The 19,631-nt window shown below is 38.0% G+C and overlaps 1 protein-coding gene across 2 annotated transcripts in view; it reads left to right on the top strand.

Moving 5' to 3' along the window:
• Positions 1 to 317: 317 nt before the first annotated feature.
• Positions 318 to 19,631, top strand: part of LOC105043175 (protein fluG) — a 48,834-nt gene continuing 29,520 nt past the window's right edge. Inside the window, exons 1-9 of one of the 2 annotated variants that reach the window (XM_073256131.1) lie at positions 318 to 597; positions 3,000 to 3,251; positions 11,284 to 11,352; positions 11,481 to 11,595; positions 11,707 to 11,812; positions 12,205 to 12,361; positions 12,438 to 12,533; positions 14,812 to 14,860; positions 18,354 to 18,622. In XM_073256131.1, coding sequence (XP_073112232.1) covers positions 433 to 597; positions 3,000 to 3,251; positions 11,284 to 11,352; positions 11,481 to 11,595; positions 11,707 to 11,812; positions 12,205 to 12,361; positions 12,438 to 12,533; positions 14,812 to 14,860; positions 18,354 to 18,622 — 1,278 coding nt within the window. In that variant the 5' untranslated portion in view covers positions 318 to 432. Of the gene's footprint in view, positions 598 to 2,999; positions 3,252 to 3,946; positions 4,133 to 11,283; positions 11,353 to 11,480; positions 11,596 to 11,706; positions 11,813 to 12,204; positions 12,362 to 12,437; positions 12,534 to 14,811; positions 14,861 to 18,353; positions 18,623 to 19,631 lie in introns of those variants that run through there. The other variant, XM_073256132.1, reaches the window with a different exon arrangement.

The following is a 19,631-nucleotide window of genomic DNA, read 5'->3' as shown; positions in this document are numbered from 1 at the left end:
GAGACTAAAGCGATAATATTTCTTCATAAATTGGAACAGTGATTCTTAATAAAATAATATTTCTCTTTCAAAGTTCAAATTTGGGAACCAAGTCTCCCTTCAGATAAATAAAATATTCACCCGGCTGAAAATATTCATCAAGTAGATACATTAAAATCTCATTATAACCATCATTATTTAACATCAAATAATTTAAAATAGAAAAACTAGAAGGGAAATAACGCAACGGCCACACTAAATGGCCGTCTTGGTCAATAATGGTTTCTATAAGGGCCTCGGCTGCAATAAGCGCTCGCGTTGGTCAATAACCGCAGGAAGCCTACCTGGACCCGGCGTTAAGCGTGCTTATAATGTTGCAATCAGGCCCGAAGCAATCTTGCTCGTCAATCGCCCAACCACAGACCAGTGGAAGATAGAGAGAGAAACCAATCGATGGAGAAGTATAGAGAACTGAGGGCCGCGGTGGAGACGGTGGCGGCGGTGGACGCGCACGCCCACAACCTGGTGGCGCTCGACTCCTCCTTCCCTTTTATCCGATGCTTCTCCGAGGCGGAGGGACACGCCCTCGCCTTCGCCCCCGACTCACTCTCCTTCAAGGTTCTCTCCTTCTTAATCTTTCCTTTTTTTTTTTTGCTTTTCGAAACTTTAATCGTTGATAATGTTGTTATAGGAGTATTAGTGGGAAAAGAAAAAGAAAAGAAGATAAAACCTTATAAGAATGCGTTATTCTCCAAGATCTTCTTCTTCTTCTCCTCTCTCCCGTCTTTTCGTTTTCACTAGGTAGACATTTGGATCTTCGCCCTCAAAAACAGGCATTTATTTCTCCAATCTACCCCACAAATTCGATCACAAACATCTCTGGGAAAGGGGAAACACACGTACCCCGAAAGAAAGACGGATTATCTCATCCACGACCAGTGAAATTTGTTGGAATAATTCGTTGAAAGAAGCGCTTTCACCAGCCTTGATCCCTTTTTCTCCTTCTCTTTTGCCTCCTTTCCTTCCGGGTTGGCTTGGAAGAGCGTGGGCTATCTGATGCGGTTGCTTGTGGGGACACGAGACGCATCTGGGTCCTAACTTATCGCATGCCGTAGTTCTTCCTCCGGATCACCGATCTCGAGTCGCTGCCGCTCCCGCCTTCTGAGCGGCCGGGATCGACGAGGAAGCCTATGGGATGACAGACTTAAATGAACTCCCACAGGAATATTCTTGATCCCTCGTTTGGATCGTCCAATCTATTTCTGGGCCACCATTAGGACGGTGGTATGGAAATTTCAATCGCGAAGATAAGGCTGGCCGAGGTCCATCGTTTTAGACGGTCCTGATCTCCGAGCCCCAGAGGGCGGACCTATCTTGTCATAGACCTCGCGAAGTTCTGGTTTTGTATTAAACGGTCCGTAGCAAGACCTTTGAGGCGCTTATTAAGTTTTTGCCTGCTCATGCTTCGAAAAAGACAGCCGTCACCAAATCTCACGTGATTTAGGAACAAAGAAAAAGGCATAGTTATAAAGAAGAGTTATCAGATTTACCGTTGTAGCTAGGGGCCTAGGGCAGGAATAGGGCCGGATTAGGTTGGGTTTCTATGCAGCCTGCACCTGGTTCAAAAAAAATTTAGGATGTGGGCTGGATAGGGATTTTTTTTTTTTTTTTGCGAGTAAATTACAAAAATCTTCCTAATATTTTATTTATTACACTCACATCCAATAGTTTTTAAAATCTACACTTACACTAGTTAAAATAATGTTTACTGCATGTAAAAATGTTGAAATTGCCCTTGAGTAGGGAGGAAGATATATGTGTTTTCTTATATCCGTGGATGGATGTTATGTCACTTAAAATTACTTTGATCATTTTTAAAATTTTTCTAATGCGGCATTTGGATCCTATTTAAGGTCAACAATTTGAATATCATTCTATTAAGTTATGGATTAAAGTGTTGGAGAAAAATAAACCTCAAAAGGATAAACGTAGGTTTTTCAAATTATTGGATGTGAGTGTAATTCACCTCTAATCTTAGAGAGATATTTGTAATTTACTCATTTTTTTTCTGAAATTTTGGCACGGTCCTGACCCTAGCCCAAAGCCAACCTTATCTTGGAACCCGATTGGGCCAGCCTAGAGAGGGGAAGAAAGAGTAGAGAAGGGAGAGGGACCTAGTGAGAGAAAGATGAATGGGTAGAGAGAGAGTGGGGAGGGTAGAAAAAGCTTGGGTGGGGAGGAGAGAGTACTTGAGGTTGGGGGACTGAGGAATGAGAGAGAGTGGTGTTTTTCTCAAGCCATATTTGGGTCTGGTTATAGGTACAGGCTTTAGCCTAGGCTAAGCATTAACCTGTGTCTGCCAGGAATTCCTTGGAGTTTTGACTCTATTTTCAGGTCCAAGTTCGAATTGCCTCGAGCCTAGGTCATGGCCCAAGCCAAAGCCAGTCCGACATGATAGGCCTTGGGCCGACCAGAGACCATTTTTAGCCCTACTTATAGTTTGAGATGGCCCAAGTGGAGTGTTTGGAGATGTATCACTTTCCTAAGTTGTCGATAGCTCTTCCTTTTCCCATAGTGGAAATTGATGTCTAATATCTTAGTATCATTTCATTTGATGTGGAGTGTTTGGATATATATCCTGGATAAAAGTGCATGCGGTACGCTAGTGTCTTGATCCAAAATTTTGCTGGATCTGAAGTTTTAGGGGCTAGACTCATATAAATTTGACTAATCTTTGTGGGGTCTAAATTTGCCTCCACTTGCAGTTGATGGTTGCATAGGCATTGACATTTGAAAAACAACATGATGCATATCATTTCAGAAGTGTTGCCTGCATATCTGTAATGAACATTTTAATTCTTCGGTCCATCAATAGACTTATTCTGATAGGGTTTTCAATTCAAAAGCATTCAAGCTAACATACTAATTGTTCCTTATCGTTATGATACATAGTAATGGATACATGAACTCTAATTGTTCCATACTGTTATGATACATAGTAATTGATGCATGAACTGCAGAGGAGCTTGAGGGATATTGCGGGACTTTACAATTGCGAGGCATCCTTGAATGGAGTGGAAAACCACAGGAAGTTCGCTGGATTGCATTCAATTAGTTCAAAATGCTTTGAAGCGGCCAATATATCTGCAGTCTTTATTGATGATGGCATTCAGTTTGACAAAATGCATGACTGGCAATGGCACAAATCTTTTGCTCCTGCAGTTGGCAGAATATTGAGAATTGAACACTTGGCTGAAACAATTCTTAATGATGTGAACTCTTCATCTTTGTTTTCCTCTTTGGTGTTTCCTTCTAGAATCAGTTTGCATGCTCATTTTTATGTTGTCATGCACAAAATATATTTCTTTACTGTTGATTAAGTTGCTGTGTACATTTCTAATCTAGTTTATTTAGCTCTGCTGCTTGGATAATATGATTGATTAATCATCTACAATCTAAATGAATTCTTGGAATTCTTGTAACAAAGACATACTTTATAACAGTAAACTGATATAAGTATACTATCTGATGCTTCTATTGAATTTCTTTTTCTGCATAGAAACAAATTCTTTGTAATTACTTTCTGCAATTTCCACAGTCTAATTCTATTATAATTCTACCTAGATAACCTAAAAAAGAAATGCTAAATTGCTTTTTCGTTTTAACTTGTTGTTTTTGCAAAATTATAACACACACACACACACACACATATATATATTAAAGTTTACCACATTTAGTAGGCCGCATGTTGTCCTATCTAGTATAAGAATTAAGAACCCAGTCCATCCTGGTGGTATAATTTGTTTTATATTTTTTCTTTTAATTCTTGTTTAGTTATTTATAATGGTTGTTCTGGCCAGCCATGGTTAGTCTTAGTGCCATCCTTGTACAGCATTGACTCTGTGTAGTTTGGGATGAGCACTGCTACCGAGATTTAGATCAAGGTTCAAAGTACTAACTCATACTGCCCAGTTTTGGATGTATGGTACCGTATCGATAAGGTATATGTACCATACGGTGGCTTTATATGGCACTGTAACAACACATGGTACAGCTGCTTATCTCACCTCCAGCCGGATACCATTTGTTGGGATGGGGTGTACCATGTCGAGCGTACTGTACCAGCAAGCTACCAGTTTTGTCCTTGCTACAGGTATAGAGATCCTTGATTTAAACGCTTTTGGTAATTATATTTTTATTGCAATTTGTAGAGATGCTGTGATTCTTGCTTGCATGTATCATATGCACATTTGGTGTGAGGGCATATGTCTAGTTAGTCATAGTTATCTTCAAGCATGTTCCTCTAGGAAACTAAGGTTTCCTCAAGAACTTCATGTAGAAAATGAATTCAATCTACTTTCCTAGAAACATTTAAACATGTAGGAGATGTCTATAGAAATATATCAGACACAGTAGGACAGCCACTGAAAATATGGCTTAAATATATGGGATAGCAACATAAAAACCTAGCTACTTGTGCACTTGTTTCCTGGTGGTCCCAATGGTGTCATAAGCATTACTCTCACATACCTCAACAATTTGTGCAACTTCCTGTGTTGGGGGGCATTTTCTGCTACTAGTCACATGTTTTGATTTTACATGTAGATTGTTGCGACCACTTGTAATGGACTAAGTATCTCTTTGTCTACTAGCTTCTTGTTGATTGGCTGCTTTAAGATGTTGTTGCGGCTTAAAAGCTTTTAGGCTTTTTTGCCCCCAAAAATAGGATTCAATTTTTTGAATGTCCTGTTAATTTGAAATAAAGTTTGGCTTTAATGAGTGCTATGTGCAAAGCCATATGTCCCAGTTTTTGATGAATGTTAAGCCAAGCTATCTTCTCACAAGTTGCATTTATGCTAATGTTAAAATTGTTATAATTTAGGGTTTAATGCATTTACCCAAATAAAATTGAAGTAACAAAATGAATTATAGTTATGATGATACAGTAATAACTTAGATAGTAGAGGAACATCTACAATGTTGTCCTTGCAGTCCCCCCAGATGTATAGAATTTGCATCAATCCTTTGCTCCTAAGATACAAGCGAGCAGCCCAGCTTCAAACATCCAGCCTCAACTTGCCTAGAGTCTCTGAAAAATGACTTTTGATGGAGAGATGAAATAAGTCTTTGATCTCTGTTTTTTGATGCAGAGTTTCTTTTGCGTGTGTGAGAGAGAGGGAGAGAGCAAAATATACTGTGTATCTAATGTACAAGATAGTGTCCTGCAGGGTTCGCCGTACCGGGCCGAACCGTCCGGTACAAGGCGTATCGAGCCGGACCAGTACATTACCGGTCCGGTTCGGACTTTTTTTCGAAAAACTCCCCGAACCGCACCGAACCGTTCGGTTCGGTCCGGTTCGTGTCCATACCGCCCAAAACCGGACGGTATGGATCGGTTCGGTACCGGTTCGGCGTGAACTGAACCATGCCGACATCTCCACATGCAAAAAGTGGAGAGGGGGGAGGGGTGGGGTCGGAGAGCTTTTAAATAATTGAGAGGTGTTAGAGTTCTCTGAGAAATCTCAGAGAACTCTCGAAGCATATGAAGGTCTCAACGAAACCGTTGAGACCTCCGAAAAATTAAAAAAAAAGAGAAAACTCCGTCAAATTGTAGGAGTGGTTCGAGGAGAGGCTGATATTTGGTCGGAGGTAAGATAATATGTTATTTTTTTAGTAAATATTTTTTTTATTTTTGTTGTTAAAAATAGGATAAGAATGAGAAAGAATGAAAATAAGAGAAAATCATGTCAAAATCTTGTGATTTTGGTATGATTTAATTATATGTGATAGATCTTTGGAAGATCTACATGATGACACCAAAATTGTTAATTTTCGTTAATTATATATTTTTTAAATATTTTTAAATATTTATTTATTTAAAAATTAAAAAAAAATTTAAATTTTAGGAAAAAAAATTAGAGTTTGGGAATCATGTTTAGAATGATTCAAGCTACTTAAATCTAATTTCAATTTTTTTTCAAATATTTGAAATTAAAAAATTATTTTTTAATTATTTAAATTAAAAAATTTAATTATAAAATAAAAAATATATAAAATAGTGTTATATTTTAGTTAATTTAAAAATATTATTTGAAGCATATAACATATTTATTTTGAATTTATAAGTTTTAAAATAATTATTAAAATTATTTTAAAATTATATATAATTATTTTAATTATAATTAAACTATCGTGTTTTGTTATACTTGCATATATTTATAAGAAAAAAATTTAAAGCATGACGTTCGTTCACTTTAATTAATCAGCTATTTTATAGTATATATTTATTTATATAAAAATTATTAAAAAATTAAAAAATCAATGTTAGTTTTGAAATTAAGAATAATATTTAGAATGATTCAAAACAATTGAAATATTTGAATCTAACTTGAGATTTTTTTGAAATTTTTTTTGTAAATATTTAAATAGTAAAAAATATTATCAAATAAAAAATATATGTAATTAGTGTTATATTACAGTTAATTCGAAATAATTAGTATTTTGTTATACCTGCAGAAATGAGTAAGAAGAAAGATCTAGAGCGTGATATCGGTTGGAATCATGGCGAGATGCTCTCGGCTCGGCATCATTGGAGATGCAAATGGTGCAACACAGAGTTCAAGGGAGGAGGGGTGACTAGGTTGAAGCAGCATTTGGCTGGTGGTTATCCTGATGTGTCCATGTGTTGGAAATGTCCGCAAGAGGTCCGACAATTGATGAAAAAGCACTTTGCTGATTCGAAAGCAGCGAAGGAAAGGGCAAAGCAGAAAAAAATCGAAGTAGACCGTCGAGCTGCAGAGCCACCTTCTTATCACTCTAGAGAGTCAGAGGAGGCTTTTGCTTCAGATGATGAGGAGGCACAGATTGAGGTTGCTATTCAGGCGAGCTTGGCGGATCAGTACCAGCAGGAGGAGATGGTCCGGTACAGAGAGCGATTCAGACCATCATACTACGAATCAGGATCTGGATCAGCGACTGGTAGGGGAGAATTCGAGTTAAGGAGGACTATCTCAGTCAGAGAGCCTGGTGGTAGAGGGAGCAGACACAGCATGTCTTTTTTGTTGGGAGCTTTTGGCAGTAGGAGGAGGTTCTCCAGAGATATTTCAGCAGGAGCCAGCATTCAGGATTCGGATCCACATGCTTTGCCCAGCAAAGATTCAAAGCATCAGAGAATTGACAGTATGCTGAAAAAGATAAGAAGGATATGTGGCGAGCTATTGGATCATGGTTTCATTTCAGCTATATTCTAGCAAATGCAGTAGTCAATCCTTACTATCGATCTGCTATTTCAGTCATAGAGGCTGTCGGTCAGGATGTAGATCTTCCAGGACCTAAGGACATCTATGGTCAGCTTCTTGACAGTAACAAAGAGGATCTGTAGAGATGAATTGCTTCTTACAAAAATAAATGATCTACATACGGTCTGACAGTGATGTGTGATGGTTGGACAGGTCCTACTAGGCGGAGCATCATTAATTTTTTACATACTGTGACGAAAAAATATTTTTTCACAAATCAATTGATGCTTCAGATAAGATGCACGATGCCACATATATCTTTGGTCTGATGGAGGAGGTGATTGATTCAGTAGATGAGCAGCATGTCATGCAGGTCATTACAGATAACGGATCACAATATAAGGCTGTCGGGGAGTTGCTGATGGAGCAGCGATCGCAGATATATTGGACCCCATGTGCTGCACATTGCATTGATCTTATATTGATGGATATCGGAAAGATTCGCAGGGTACAGCAGGTAGTGGAGATTGCCCAGACTATTACTAGATTCATCTACAACCACACATGAGTTCTTTCATTGATGCGGACGTATGGGAGGAGATCTTACGACCGGATATCACACGGTTCGCTACCAACTACATAACATTTGATAGTCTTCTTCAGAAGAAAACAGCCCTACGTCAGATATTTGTCAGTGCCGAGTGGCAGGAGAGCAGATATGCGAGGACCAGCACTGATGGAAGTCATGTGGAGAACTTGGTGACGAGTCAGTCATTTTGGCAGTGGGCTGAGAAGGTAGTGAAGGCTATCAAGCCTTTATATGGGTGTTTCACGCCGTGGACAGTGAGAGATACCTCCAGATGGGCTTCCTATATTACATGATGGAGAGGGCAAAGAAACAGATCAGTGAGAATGATCCCAAGCATGCTCAAGAATTTATTAACATTATTGAGCGCCGTTGAGACTATCAAATGGGCAGAGATTTGCATCTAGCTAGTAAGTTTGGATTCAAGAATGTTTTAAAATATTTTTTCGAAGCATGAAAATAAAATTGTGCTTAATCAGTCTTGAAATTTATCTGCAGCTTATTACTTGAATTCGAGATTTCAGTATAATATTCCGGAGATAGATATGGATAGCGAGCTTCTTGCTGCTCTTCGCAATGTCATATATAAGATGGTGCCCGATCCAGAAATCGCGCCGTTGTGTCTGCAAGAGGTATGCTAGTTTAAAACAGATGTAATTATTCAACTAAATTCGATCTGATATATTTATAAATAATAAATATATTTTATTTCAGACGAAACAATTTAGAGAGGGATCAGACAGTTTTGGAGTCCCATCAGCTGTCGTAAGCAAAAAGCAGATGAATCCAGATAAATTACATATCAATAATGAGCAATATAGATTGATATGTAATTTTGCTTAATAATATCATCAAATTTGATATGTAATTTTACTTTTGTAGCTGAATGGTGGATTCATTTTGGAACGTCAGCAGAAAATTTGAGACATATGGCTGTCCGTATTCTTTCTTAGACGGTCTCTGCTAGTGGCTGTGAGCGTAATTGGTCTACTTTCGTCTTTATTCACAACAAACAGAGAAATCGTCTGACACAAAAATACCTCGACGATCTTGTATATGTCACTACAATCTGAGGTTGAGGCTAAAATGTATTCAGGAGGAAGTTCAGTTGAAGTACACTGATCCGACGCTGGATGATTATGCCGACGAGGATGACGATCCGATCATCGGATGGCTTGCAGGTCAGCAGCAGGAGCTAGAGCTTGATGAGTCAGGATCCCCTCTATGACCAGCCAGTGTGGTGGCGAGGGAGATCAAGGTGGATCCAGGGCAATGGGCAGAAAAAAATATTCCACATAGGGTCCAACTGATCAGCCACAGTCTGAGGGGACACAAGGGACTCATTTATCATATAACTCGCTATCCGATATATCTTCCCAGAGATTCGAGCGAGAGATGTATAGACGATCCTTCCGGCAGCCAGCAAGAAGGCATTCATCCTCCCAATCACAGGAAACTCAGTCACAGAGGGGCACAAGGGGGAGAAAGGAAAAGACAGTTGTATGTGCACCACTCTCGAGAGTACAGGAGCTATCTGGTTCAGATACGGACATCAGGGAGAGTGATGATGATACTGGTAGTAGTAGCCATGGATCTGATGATCAGGGAGGAACTGGAGGACAGGAGATCACCATTTATGAGACACAGCCACAGGATGATATTCGATTCACCGGTGAGTCTCAGTTTACGCATGTCACACAGGATAGAGATCATGGTGGACGAGTCGGTAGAGATCGTGGGGAGCCGATTTCATATAGACAATAGGCTCCTAGAGGTCGTCCAGCACATGATGCAGCTACGGACGATCTTGCACGTAGAGTAGGGTCCATGGATGTATTTGGATCATCCTCGCATTATGGATCCTATTATCCACAGCCACCTTATGATCCATATGCATATGGTGCATCCGAGGCATCATCTTTTAGTGGTTACTACCCTATGCAGTCTGGAGCATCTTACGGATCAGATTTTGCTACTGGCATATTTGGATGGGCTCCTCCACAACCGTACCATCATCTCGAGGATACTTCTCAGAGTCAGAATTTTAGCGAGAGGTCTGAGATATCTTACAATCCAGAGAGGATGCCTTATGGGATGATAAATATTCGAGAATACGGTGCAGCTTGGCTAGAGGGTTGGACTGATATCCCTTCAGACTATGTTGATGATCCAGACATCTACGAGCGTCACAGACACTCGACAAGAAATTAAATGCAGAGTACATCTTAAGATTTGTATATCAGTTATTGTGCTTTGTACTTAAATATTTAGATATATTTTAATGCGTATTTTATATATTTTTTCTTTAGTTTTAAGATGACATAGTTGAAATATAATGTAAATAAATATATGTTTGAAATTTTGGACCAAGAATCTTTGTACCGTAACTTAACTCCAAATTGAATCCAAATATGTCAATAATATGCAATATAATGCCATATTGAGGTTGTATTTATCAATTATTAACTTCAAAAATTAAAAAAAAAATGAAAATCGAAAAAAATAGTGTGTATCGATATCGGACCGGTACGTCTAGGTGTACCATGTGTCGGTACGGTACGATACCGGTACCGTACCATACCGGTCCGGCATCGGCATGCCGTCCGGTACCGGTACAGCGAATCTTGGTGTCCTGATTTATTGAAATCTCAGGGATATGCTCAATGGATAGTGGCATGTGCGAGATGTTCTGACCCACACAATCAAATAACTTCTTTGGGAAAGGTACATTCATAGCAAAACATCTAACAAAGAAAACAAGAAAGATAAGAGAGTTGTCAAGCAAGATTTGCCGTCTTGGTACCGAACCCTATACCGTTGCATCTTATTACAGTATTAGTATGCGGTTCAGTATGGTATGAGACAACATACCAAGTATCGGTATGGTATGAGATAGTGTACTGGTTTGATATGGAATGCCCTATACCGGACAGATAAGGTGGTACAGCAGACCATGTTGCTAACACTTCCATATACGTGACAGCGTTTCTGAGAAGAGTCACGACTGAAAACCACTCTGTGAAAGCTCTATTATTCAAAAGTTCTAAATGATTTATAACACTCTCTAGTCTCTAGAAAGGAGTTCTATGGCCACTAAGTTTGAGAAGCTCTTGAATTACATGGTTTCAAAAACATTAGTTCTGACAGCTATGATATCTCATTAGCATTTGATGTATTACATGTTGAAAAGAGATTCAACCATAGCTGATGTCTTGCTCATGCAACAAATAAAGATAAAACTTTAAAAACTTTATTGCTCACTATTAAGCAATGATTAGATGAGTTTACTGAAGTTAGGGAATAGGGAGGATCAGAAAGCAAGAGTGTTTCAGAGTAGTTTCATGTTATTATCATTTTTGGATATTGTCATTTTTGGATATGATTTTAATGCATTTTTAAAATTCATTCCCTGACATAATTTGCTTATTTGATCAATGTTACAGTAAACTGTCTTGGTTCTTAAAAATGATTACATTTCAGGAGAAGTTCAGCCAATCAACATGGTCTGTGGATTCATTTACTGATAGTTTCCTGACAAAGATGAAATCATATCCTTTACAGTACAATGATGTTTCATTTGTTCTACCGATACAATTATACAGCTAAGCAAAATTTCTTGTTTCCAACCTCCAGCAAAGAAAAAAGTTTCAATGCATTTCCTTAATACATCTGCTACAGTTGCTAATGACATTGTTGCCATGAAAAGCATAGCTGCTTACAGAAGTGGTTTACAAATTGATACAAAAGTTACTAAGAGAGCTGCTGAGGAAGGACTTCTTGAAGACTTAAACGGTAAGCACAGAGAGAGGGTTTATAAGATGCAAGACTTGTTTAGATGCCTGTATTTTTTTTAAAAAAAATTTTATGGGCTGAAGATGATGCTTCCATTAAATATTTTTTCAGCTGGCGGACCTGTTCGCATCAAGAATAAGAACTTTATTGATTATTTATTTACATGTAGTTTGGAAGTTGCTGTATCCTTTGACTTACCTATGCAAATTCATACAGGGTAATGGACTCATCTGAAGCTTTCTCATTTAAGAACTTCTTTCTTACTGCATAATGATTGTTTGGCTCAATTACACATCTGCTAGTTGCAGGAATCAGCAAATTTGTATTTACATTAAAAGATATGTTCCTTCTAACTTTATGTAAATTGAGTAATTTCAATGTGAGGGCCATCTAAAGCAGTTGTGTCCTTTCCCAAACTTCTGCAGTTCTTTCCTTTCAATTAATATTTGTAGATTAATTCATCTTGTCTAGGGTAGGAGTTTAGTCTGAAAAGGATTGGCCATTACATTTTTCTTATTCTTGTGCCCTAGCAGATTAGCAGACAAGCTATTGCATTGAATATTCCTGATTACGGAAAATAAACCAGTCTAACTTTTCTTTAAATTTCAGTTTTGGAGATAAGGACTTGGATTTGAGGCTGGCCAACCCATTGCATCTACGTAAAGTTCTTGAGGATAGGAGATTTTCTAAATCTCGGATTGTTCTTCTACATGCATCTTATCCATTCTCAAAAGAAGCATCATATCTAGCTTCAGTTTACTCCCAGGTTTGTTCTTTCACATGTGTACTTTGTCATAACTTAAATTTGATTTTTACAAGTTATTTGATATTTTTGTACATAGGTCTACCTTGATTTTGGACTGGCTGTGCCAAAGCTTAGTGTTCAAGGGATGATTTCTTCTGTCAAAGAACTTCTAGAGCTAGCACCTATGAAGAAGGTGAAATTATCTTTTTTTTTTTTTTTTTTCTAAGCTATTTTTTTACAGATTATTTTTTTTGATTGGATGCTAATTATATTTTTGGCATTTGCTTGAAAACATGTCTCTTATAATTTTTTTGCTATTCATGCTTTGTTCAACATCAGAACCATGTATACAATACATAATCATCATTTCAAACTACTAATGTGCACTTCCATTTTTCTCATATATTTTTCAATTAGAATACACTTGTAACTTAAATCTATCTTAAATTACCTTGGTCAAACTTCAGGCTTTGCTTTAGCAAAAGGTTCATATCTCGTGTGCATTCCACAAATTCTTATTATGACTCCAGCATCCCTCCTTGTTTACTTTGACAAATTCAATAATGCACTACTGGGTTTTTGGTTTTTGGGGGAAAAAAAGACATGGATCACAGTCAATATGTCAATTAGATGTCTAACTGCTTGGTTATCCATATGGTTTCTGTACCTGATATTGTTCTCATAAGAGATGATATCATAGAGATAATTGCTTCAAACTAGTTCTTATTAGGCAGATTGAATATAACCACTTGGTAGTTGGTAGTTGGTTCAACAACTTGATTTCCTAGACATTAGATGGAGCACTAGCAAAGAAGGATGCCTTTTCATGAGGAAGTCTGTCTTTTGATTTTTTTATAGGATTTCAGCCTTCTTGGTTGCTGATAGATAAATTGGGCAGTAGCATGAATATGTCTGGAAGACCAGTTATAGTTGACTTGCTTGACTGAAATTCAATTGTCAAGAATTGTGTTATACAATGCAACAAAAACATCCTAATGTTTAGGGCTATGCAATTTCTGTTTTACAATCACTTCCTCTCATCAGGATGCATAATTATCAAGACATGCCGGTTGTAGGTTATCTCAGGCTCAACTTTTTAAGTGCCTAGCCCTATCTCAGAGCCTATGCTTGGCCCCTGCCTAGCCCAATGTTAAACGTAAAGTTGGACCAGGCTAAATGTTTTTTGGGTGGGCTAGGCCCATTGGTCCGTCCAAAGTTTAAACAAAATTTCAAAGAGACTAGATTCTAAAGGCATGACAATAATTAGATATGGTATTAGCTCAACATTAGTAAGACCAACGAGAATTAGTGGACAATCTAGGTATCAGTTGTGCCTGGATGGTTTTATGTCAAGCAAGGTTAATAATGTCTACATTCTGATCATGAAAGGTTTCTTATGAATAATCTCTTTAAGAGAAAATTCTTAACATGAACAATGTAGTTTTAATTAGATAACTTGAATTCCATCATTCCGAAACATTTAAGCAAAAGCCTTTGTCTATGCAACCTACTTGGACTTACATATTCTTGAACTTTTTATTCTATTGACCTTTTATATGATCAACATCGTGGAACGGGATGGCATGACCAGTACCATCACTATTACAGCATGAAATCAGTACGGGCATTGGTGCTGGGATGCTGAAATAGCTGTATCAGTATTGTACCACACATACTGCCTTGTACTAGTCGTACTGGTTGGTGTGGATGATTTTCCAATTTTTGCGATATGGTAGTTTTGGTGCATATCATCAGTATCGGTATTGCATGATACTGTAATATCTTGACGGAAAAATGGTACAGGGTTTTGTATTTTGCCTTAAACCTTCATTAACAGGCATTGTAACCAATGCTTGCAATGGTTTCCTCCACCTAACGTGAATCATTTAAATCATATTGTATAGAAACATTTGCGGAACAATCAATCCACTAGTATATGGTATGGCACTTCACTGGTCAAATTTGATAGACATTATACATGTCTATTGGCCTCCATTCAACCTAAGTTTGATGGAAAATTCTCCATAGGACTCCCACATATTCTTGAAAATTGCATTGTGTTGTTAAAAATAGTACTACCATAGTGACCACGTAGGTCAGCCTCGAAATAAAGTTGGATCTTTGTCTTTAGGATTCTAGTGCAAAGTTACTTTGATATGCGATGACCTTTTGAAATTTATGAGCAATCAATTTCAAAAATATAATTATGGGGCAGATCTGGTGTTTGTGTAATTGTAGCGGAAAACCTATTATGCACATTCCAATTCAACTAGAAATCAGTGATGCATCTCCTTTCAATCATCAGCATGTGACAAGGGAATTTAGTAGACCTTAGTTATCTCCTAGTTCTACTTCCCAAACCAGCATATGTCCATTTTCTTCTTCTTCTGAATATCCTTTTATGTGCAGAGATCTGCAGTTATTTTGTTATTCTTGCAAATTTTGCTTTCTAATGAAAATATGGCTTACAGGTGATGTTCAGCACTGATGGCTGTGCATTCCCTGAAACTTTCTATCTAGGTATATTTCCAATATTGTTAGTTATTCTTTCATGGCTGTTGTATTTGTTGTTTAATCTGATATTGATTTTTGCATAACTTAAATCCTACAACTGTTTTGTGCATATAAAAATAACAATAGGATGCTATTATTCTAAATGCTCATGTTTCCTAGAGGCATATCTAAGAAGTTAATATTATTTTTTTGCAAACCAAAATAGATCCTTTAAAACAACAGCATCTTTATTTCACGCTCGGAAAAAACATTATAGTCAGTACATGCTATCTGTTGATAAGCTAGTCTTCATTCTCTGTTTGATTTTTAGGTTTTAGTTTTATTATGCTGTTCAGTTAGTGGACGCCCTTCTATCTGTTTGTTCTTCTATGTATCCTTCACCATTTAGCAATCACTTTGATCTATTGGCTCTAGATCTGCAGGACTCCAAAATATTTCCTTAAATGACTGTGATGGACCTTCAAATAGCTTTAAGCAATTCTAATACTTATCTACCTTGTCATTACTGGTTATAGGAGGATCTGTAAGAATAAACAACAGATCCTTTTTTAGCATGCGATATGGTGGGGTGTCATATGGAAACCTAGGAGGCTCATGATTTACCTAAAATATTCTGGTACATCTTATTTAGAAAAACCTTACTATAACTATCCATCCTTTTACCAATTATTTGGGCTTGGCTTTATGGGTCCTCATTCATTAAGTATTCCTATTTAGGGCCATAATGATGGCATTCCAAGTCAAGATTTTAAATCCCATTGGACGGTGCTGTCTTGTTTTTCCCATGGATTGGAACATGCTGCCGTCCTATCCTATCCCGACACTTGGGATAAGGAATGTCCCAAGACGTGCGGATCAGGATGTTAGGATGATGGCGGGATGGTCTTATCTTGTTACATGGGATGGTGCCTCATCTCAGTGTCCTGCAAGACGTCATATCGGGACTTGAATCCTCATTCTAAGATTATCCATATTCTATCTCACAATCTCCATCCATGTTATAGATCTTCTGCTCCTTTTCTGACAACCTTTAGCCCAAACCAAATTACTCCTTATTGGAGCCTCCTCAGTTCTTCATTGTTTTAAAATATAGATAATCTAGATTCCAAAGCAAGGTATGCCATCCCATATACCGAACGGGGTGGTAGGGGGCATATTGTACCGTACTTGTTTGATACCAGTACTTGTTTGATATAGTAATAGGAGATGGCACTACTATGGGCCCAATACCAACATGGTGTACCATGTTCTAGAGTACTTAAAATTGTTCTACTATTTTAGGCCATTGGTTGCATGCTGTTTTTGCCATTCTTGTCTTGTCAAATTAAGTTGCAAAATTGATAACAGTTGGAGACTTCCCCAATATAACCAAACAAGTTTGTTAGGAAGTTATAGATAATCCAGGGAGAGATTTACATACTCATTTATCTTCAGTTTTTTGATTAGTGATCAAGATTTTGGGTTCAAGGCATTTAGTAATGCTGGCTTATTAATAAGGTTCTTTCACTAGTCCCCACTTGCACTAAGCTATTTATCTTAAGTTTGTCCACTATGTTCACATTATACACTTTGTTTAGATAAGGTTTGCTATGCTGGTATTAGAGCTGGTATCAATCGGCCGGTGGCACAGTTTAATATGCCTTTGTGCCCTTTCGTGTTGGGCCCGAGTCGTCACAGTAGAGAAAGCGGAGGGAGGGAGAGCCAAAGAGAGGAAGAGAGAAAGAGAGCAGGAAAGGATGGGGATGCCGCTGGAGGGCTGCGGAGGCCCTCGAATGGTCAAATTTGCCTCCCCTGCCTCTATTAGGTCAAAATAGGATGTCCATCTGTGGCCCTCGGGCGACCATCGTTAGCCTCCCCACCCTCTCTAGCTCCTTCCCTCCATTTCCCTACCCTTCCTTCTCTCTCCATCTTTCTTCCTCTCTCCAGAGAAGGACCGAGCTCCGGAGGCCTCAGTGGGCTTTTGGTAGCCTTTGACGGCCTCCGACAATCCCCCTAGTCTTTTCTTCTCTGTGCCTCCCCCCTCTCTCTTTTCCTCTCTTTCCTTCTCCGTCACCTTGTCCTTGCTAGTGTTTCGTTTCGATCGTCGGAACCGTCTTAGTCAGCCACCGGTATGGCTTGGCACACACGCCCCAAATCGGGCAGTCCAAGATGGTTCAGCGAACCTTATATCCAGATTTCTTTACTTGTGGAAAGCCTAAGCTTGGACAATGATCAAATAATCGAGACCTTCCTTGGATGATAATTTTAGCTCTCCTTATATGTATGTATGTCTATAAACTAGGAGCTCTTCACCAATCACTTTTTCCACTAACATGCTTATTTGGATATTTTTTAATTGTACAATTTTTGGATTCGTGAAGAGCTTTAGTAAGACACCTTTCATTGTATAAGAAAGAAATTTGTTCCATTGGTTTAGCTATATATGCTCTTTGATGCATTTTTCTTCATGTATTATTTTATTCATTGCTAGTCTGGACATGTAGCATCCACAGACGCTTGTAGATATGCCCTCCTGTGTGTGGTGCAGCCATCTTACTGTGACTCCATATAGAGTTGGACTGCTCACTTTCCATTAAATCTTTGATATTGGAGTAAATGGTGGAAAATCCATGATGGGTCAAGTTGAAGATCCTCCATTATTCTGCAACATGAAAATGTCTTCAAACAGGAAATTATATGCTTGGAGGTCACCTATCTTTTTATCATGCACTCAAGGAAAAGACATCTTTGTTTCAACTTCTTTACTTGGGAGTATATTGTTAGAATTCTTGCCAGGGATGTCATGTGAAGACTTCAGAGACCTATTGTTGATTAGAATTCACTTGCAGTGATCTGACCATTGGATGCTGCTAGAATAAAGTGCCTTTGTTGAGAGTTTCATAAAGATTGTCACCAGAGTTCAGCAATCTGGCTGCTAGCTAGCTCCCAAAATTTTCTGGATTTCAGCCAAACCTTGGGGTTGTGAAAGCTCTTTTTAAAATTTGCTTCAGCTTTTTTGGCCTATCATTGAGTGGTTGCTGGTACAAGGCAATCCAAAGAATTTCTTGACTTATTATGAATAGATGAACCGGCCACTATTTTGTCATTTCTACTTTTTTGGAGATTTTTTCTCTGCTCCGTCACTCGACTTATGGATTTTCTGCAACTTTTTTGGTGGTCCTTGAGGTTTTGGGGCCTCTTTGTTTGCAGCATGGAAACCAGTGGGTGGTTGCCTTGTTTCAACACTGTACCTAACTAAGCATGACCAGATTTGTCTTCATCTTCTTTGCTCCCGTGGATCAATTTCTGGTTAGGGAAAAAGAGTTTCTATAAGTAGTCCTCACAGGCATTAAATTACTTATAACTGCAATCACACCATTGTGAGGGGCATTTAGACTGTCTACTCCATTCATATCAGGATGACAATCTGGCAATATTTCCACATATGTTTATGAGCTGATTCTTTTTGTACTTATCTATGTTTATTAATTGTGCAAAATTTTTTTATGTGATTCTGTAGGTGCAAAGAAGGCACGTGAAGTTGTTTTTAGTGTTTTATCAACTGCATGTGATGATGGTGATCTTACTATTCTGGAGGCTGTGGAAGCTGTTTGGCGCATCTTCAGACAAAACGCATTGCAACTTTACAAGCTAAATGGTATTGTTTTATCTAATGATCACTTGAGAGTCATATCTTTCAACAGCACCTCCAAGGTTGGTTCATCAGAAGAGAATTTAGTATTTGTCCGAATTATCTGGGCTGATGCTTCAGGCCAATGCCGATGTCGTGTGAGTTCATCTTTCCCTCAGAAAATTCAGAGAGAAAAATGTATATTGTTAATAGGACTTTTAACATGTCTCACTTTCTTCGATTATCTTTCATTGACAAAACTGAAAAGGTCAATAATTGTAAACCGAGATAACATACTTCTAGCAGAAAATGAAGAAATTTTAGAATAGAAATAAAATGCCCTCATAGGGGAAGACATCTAAGAATTGTTTATGGTGTCATTATATTGTGAAATAGACCAAAAACTTAAGCTATCATTGCTGATAGAATGACATGTAAGGGTACCAAAAAATTAATTAGCTTTACATCTTTATGTCACATGATGTCTTTATGGCATGAATTGAGGTCTTTAGTAACCTTTTGCAGTTGGCAGAATTGCATGCCAATGCTTGAAATCATTACATCAGCAGTACCATCTTAGGTGAGCAAAATATTACAAATCAATACTGATATTGATGCATATGTGATAGAAATGCTCTTGCACATAAGGTTGTACACAACTTTCTTCTATGCGATCATGTAAGTTATGTATTCATTGGTTGTGCATGTACTTGTGTTTTTGTATATGTTTATCTTGTCCATACATATACTGCAACAACCTAGAACCCCATCCAAAAAGACTAGCTGGAAGGTGTTATATTTGGGTTCTTTAGTCCTATATAAATACCTAAGGTCTAGTCAATACATAGCTAATATTGGATTAAACACAAGCCTGTACAAGTACTCACACTCTTTTTGTTTAAGCTTTGGCATTCTTGTCAAGCTAAAGGTCTAAATCTGTTTAAATCTATTCACGAGTACCGCAACTCTAAGCATGAACACCACAATCAGCTTTTGATTAACCCAAACGGCCCGTGCTGTAGTATCTCCTATTTCACGTGTGCTATGGATTGGGTATCATTTGTCACAATCTAGGATCTCACCCAAAATGGTTATGTGGAAGGTATTATTTGGATCTCTTGGTCCTATATAATACCTAGGATCTAGTGCATAATTGTTGTGGGACTA

Source organism: Elaeis guineensis, chromosome 4 (genome assembly GCF_000442705.2).
Source record: "Elaeis guineensis isolate ETL-2024a chromosome 4, EG11, whole genome shotgun sequence".
In the NCBI taxonomy this organism is placed as follows: Eukaryota; Viridiplantae; Streptophyta; class Magnoliopsida; order Arecales; family Arecaceae; genus Elaeis; species Elaeis guineensis.
Note: the sequence above shows the minus strand (reverse complement) of the source record. Positions and strands in the feature narration are given on the sequence as shown.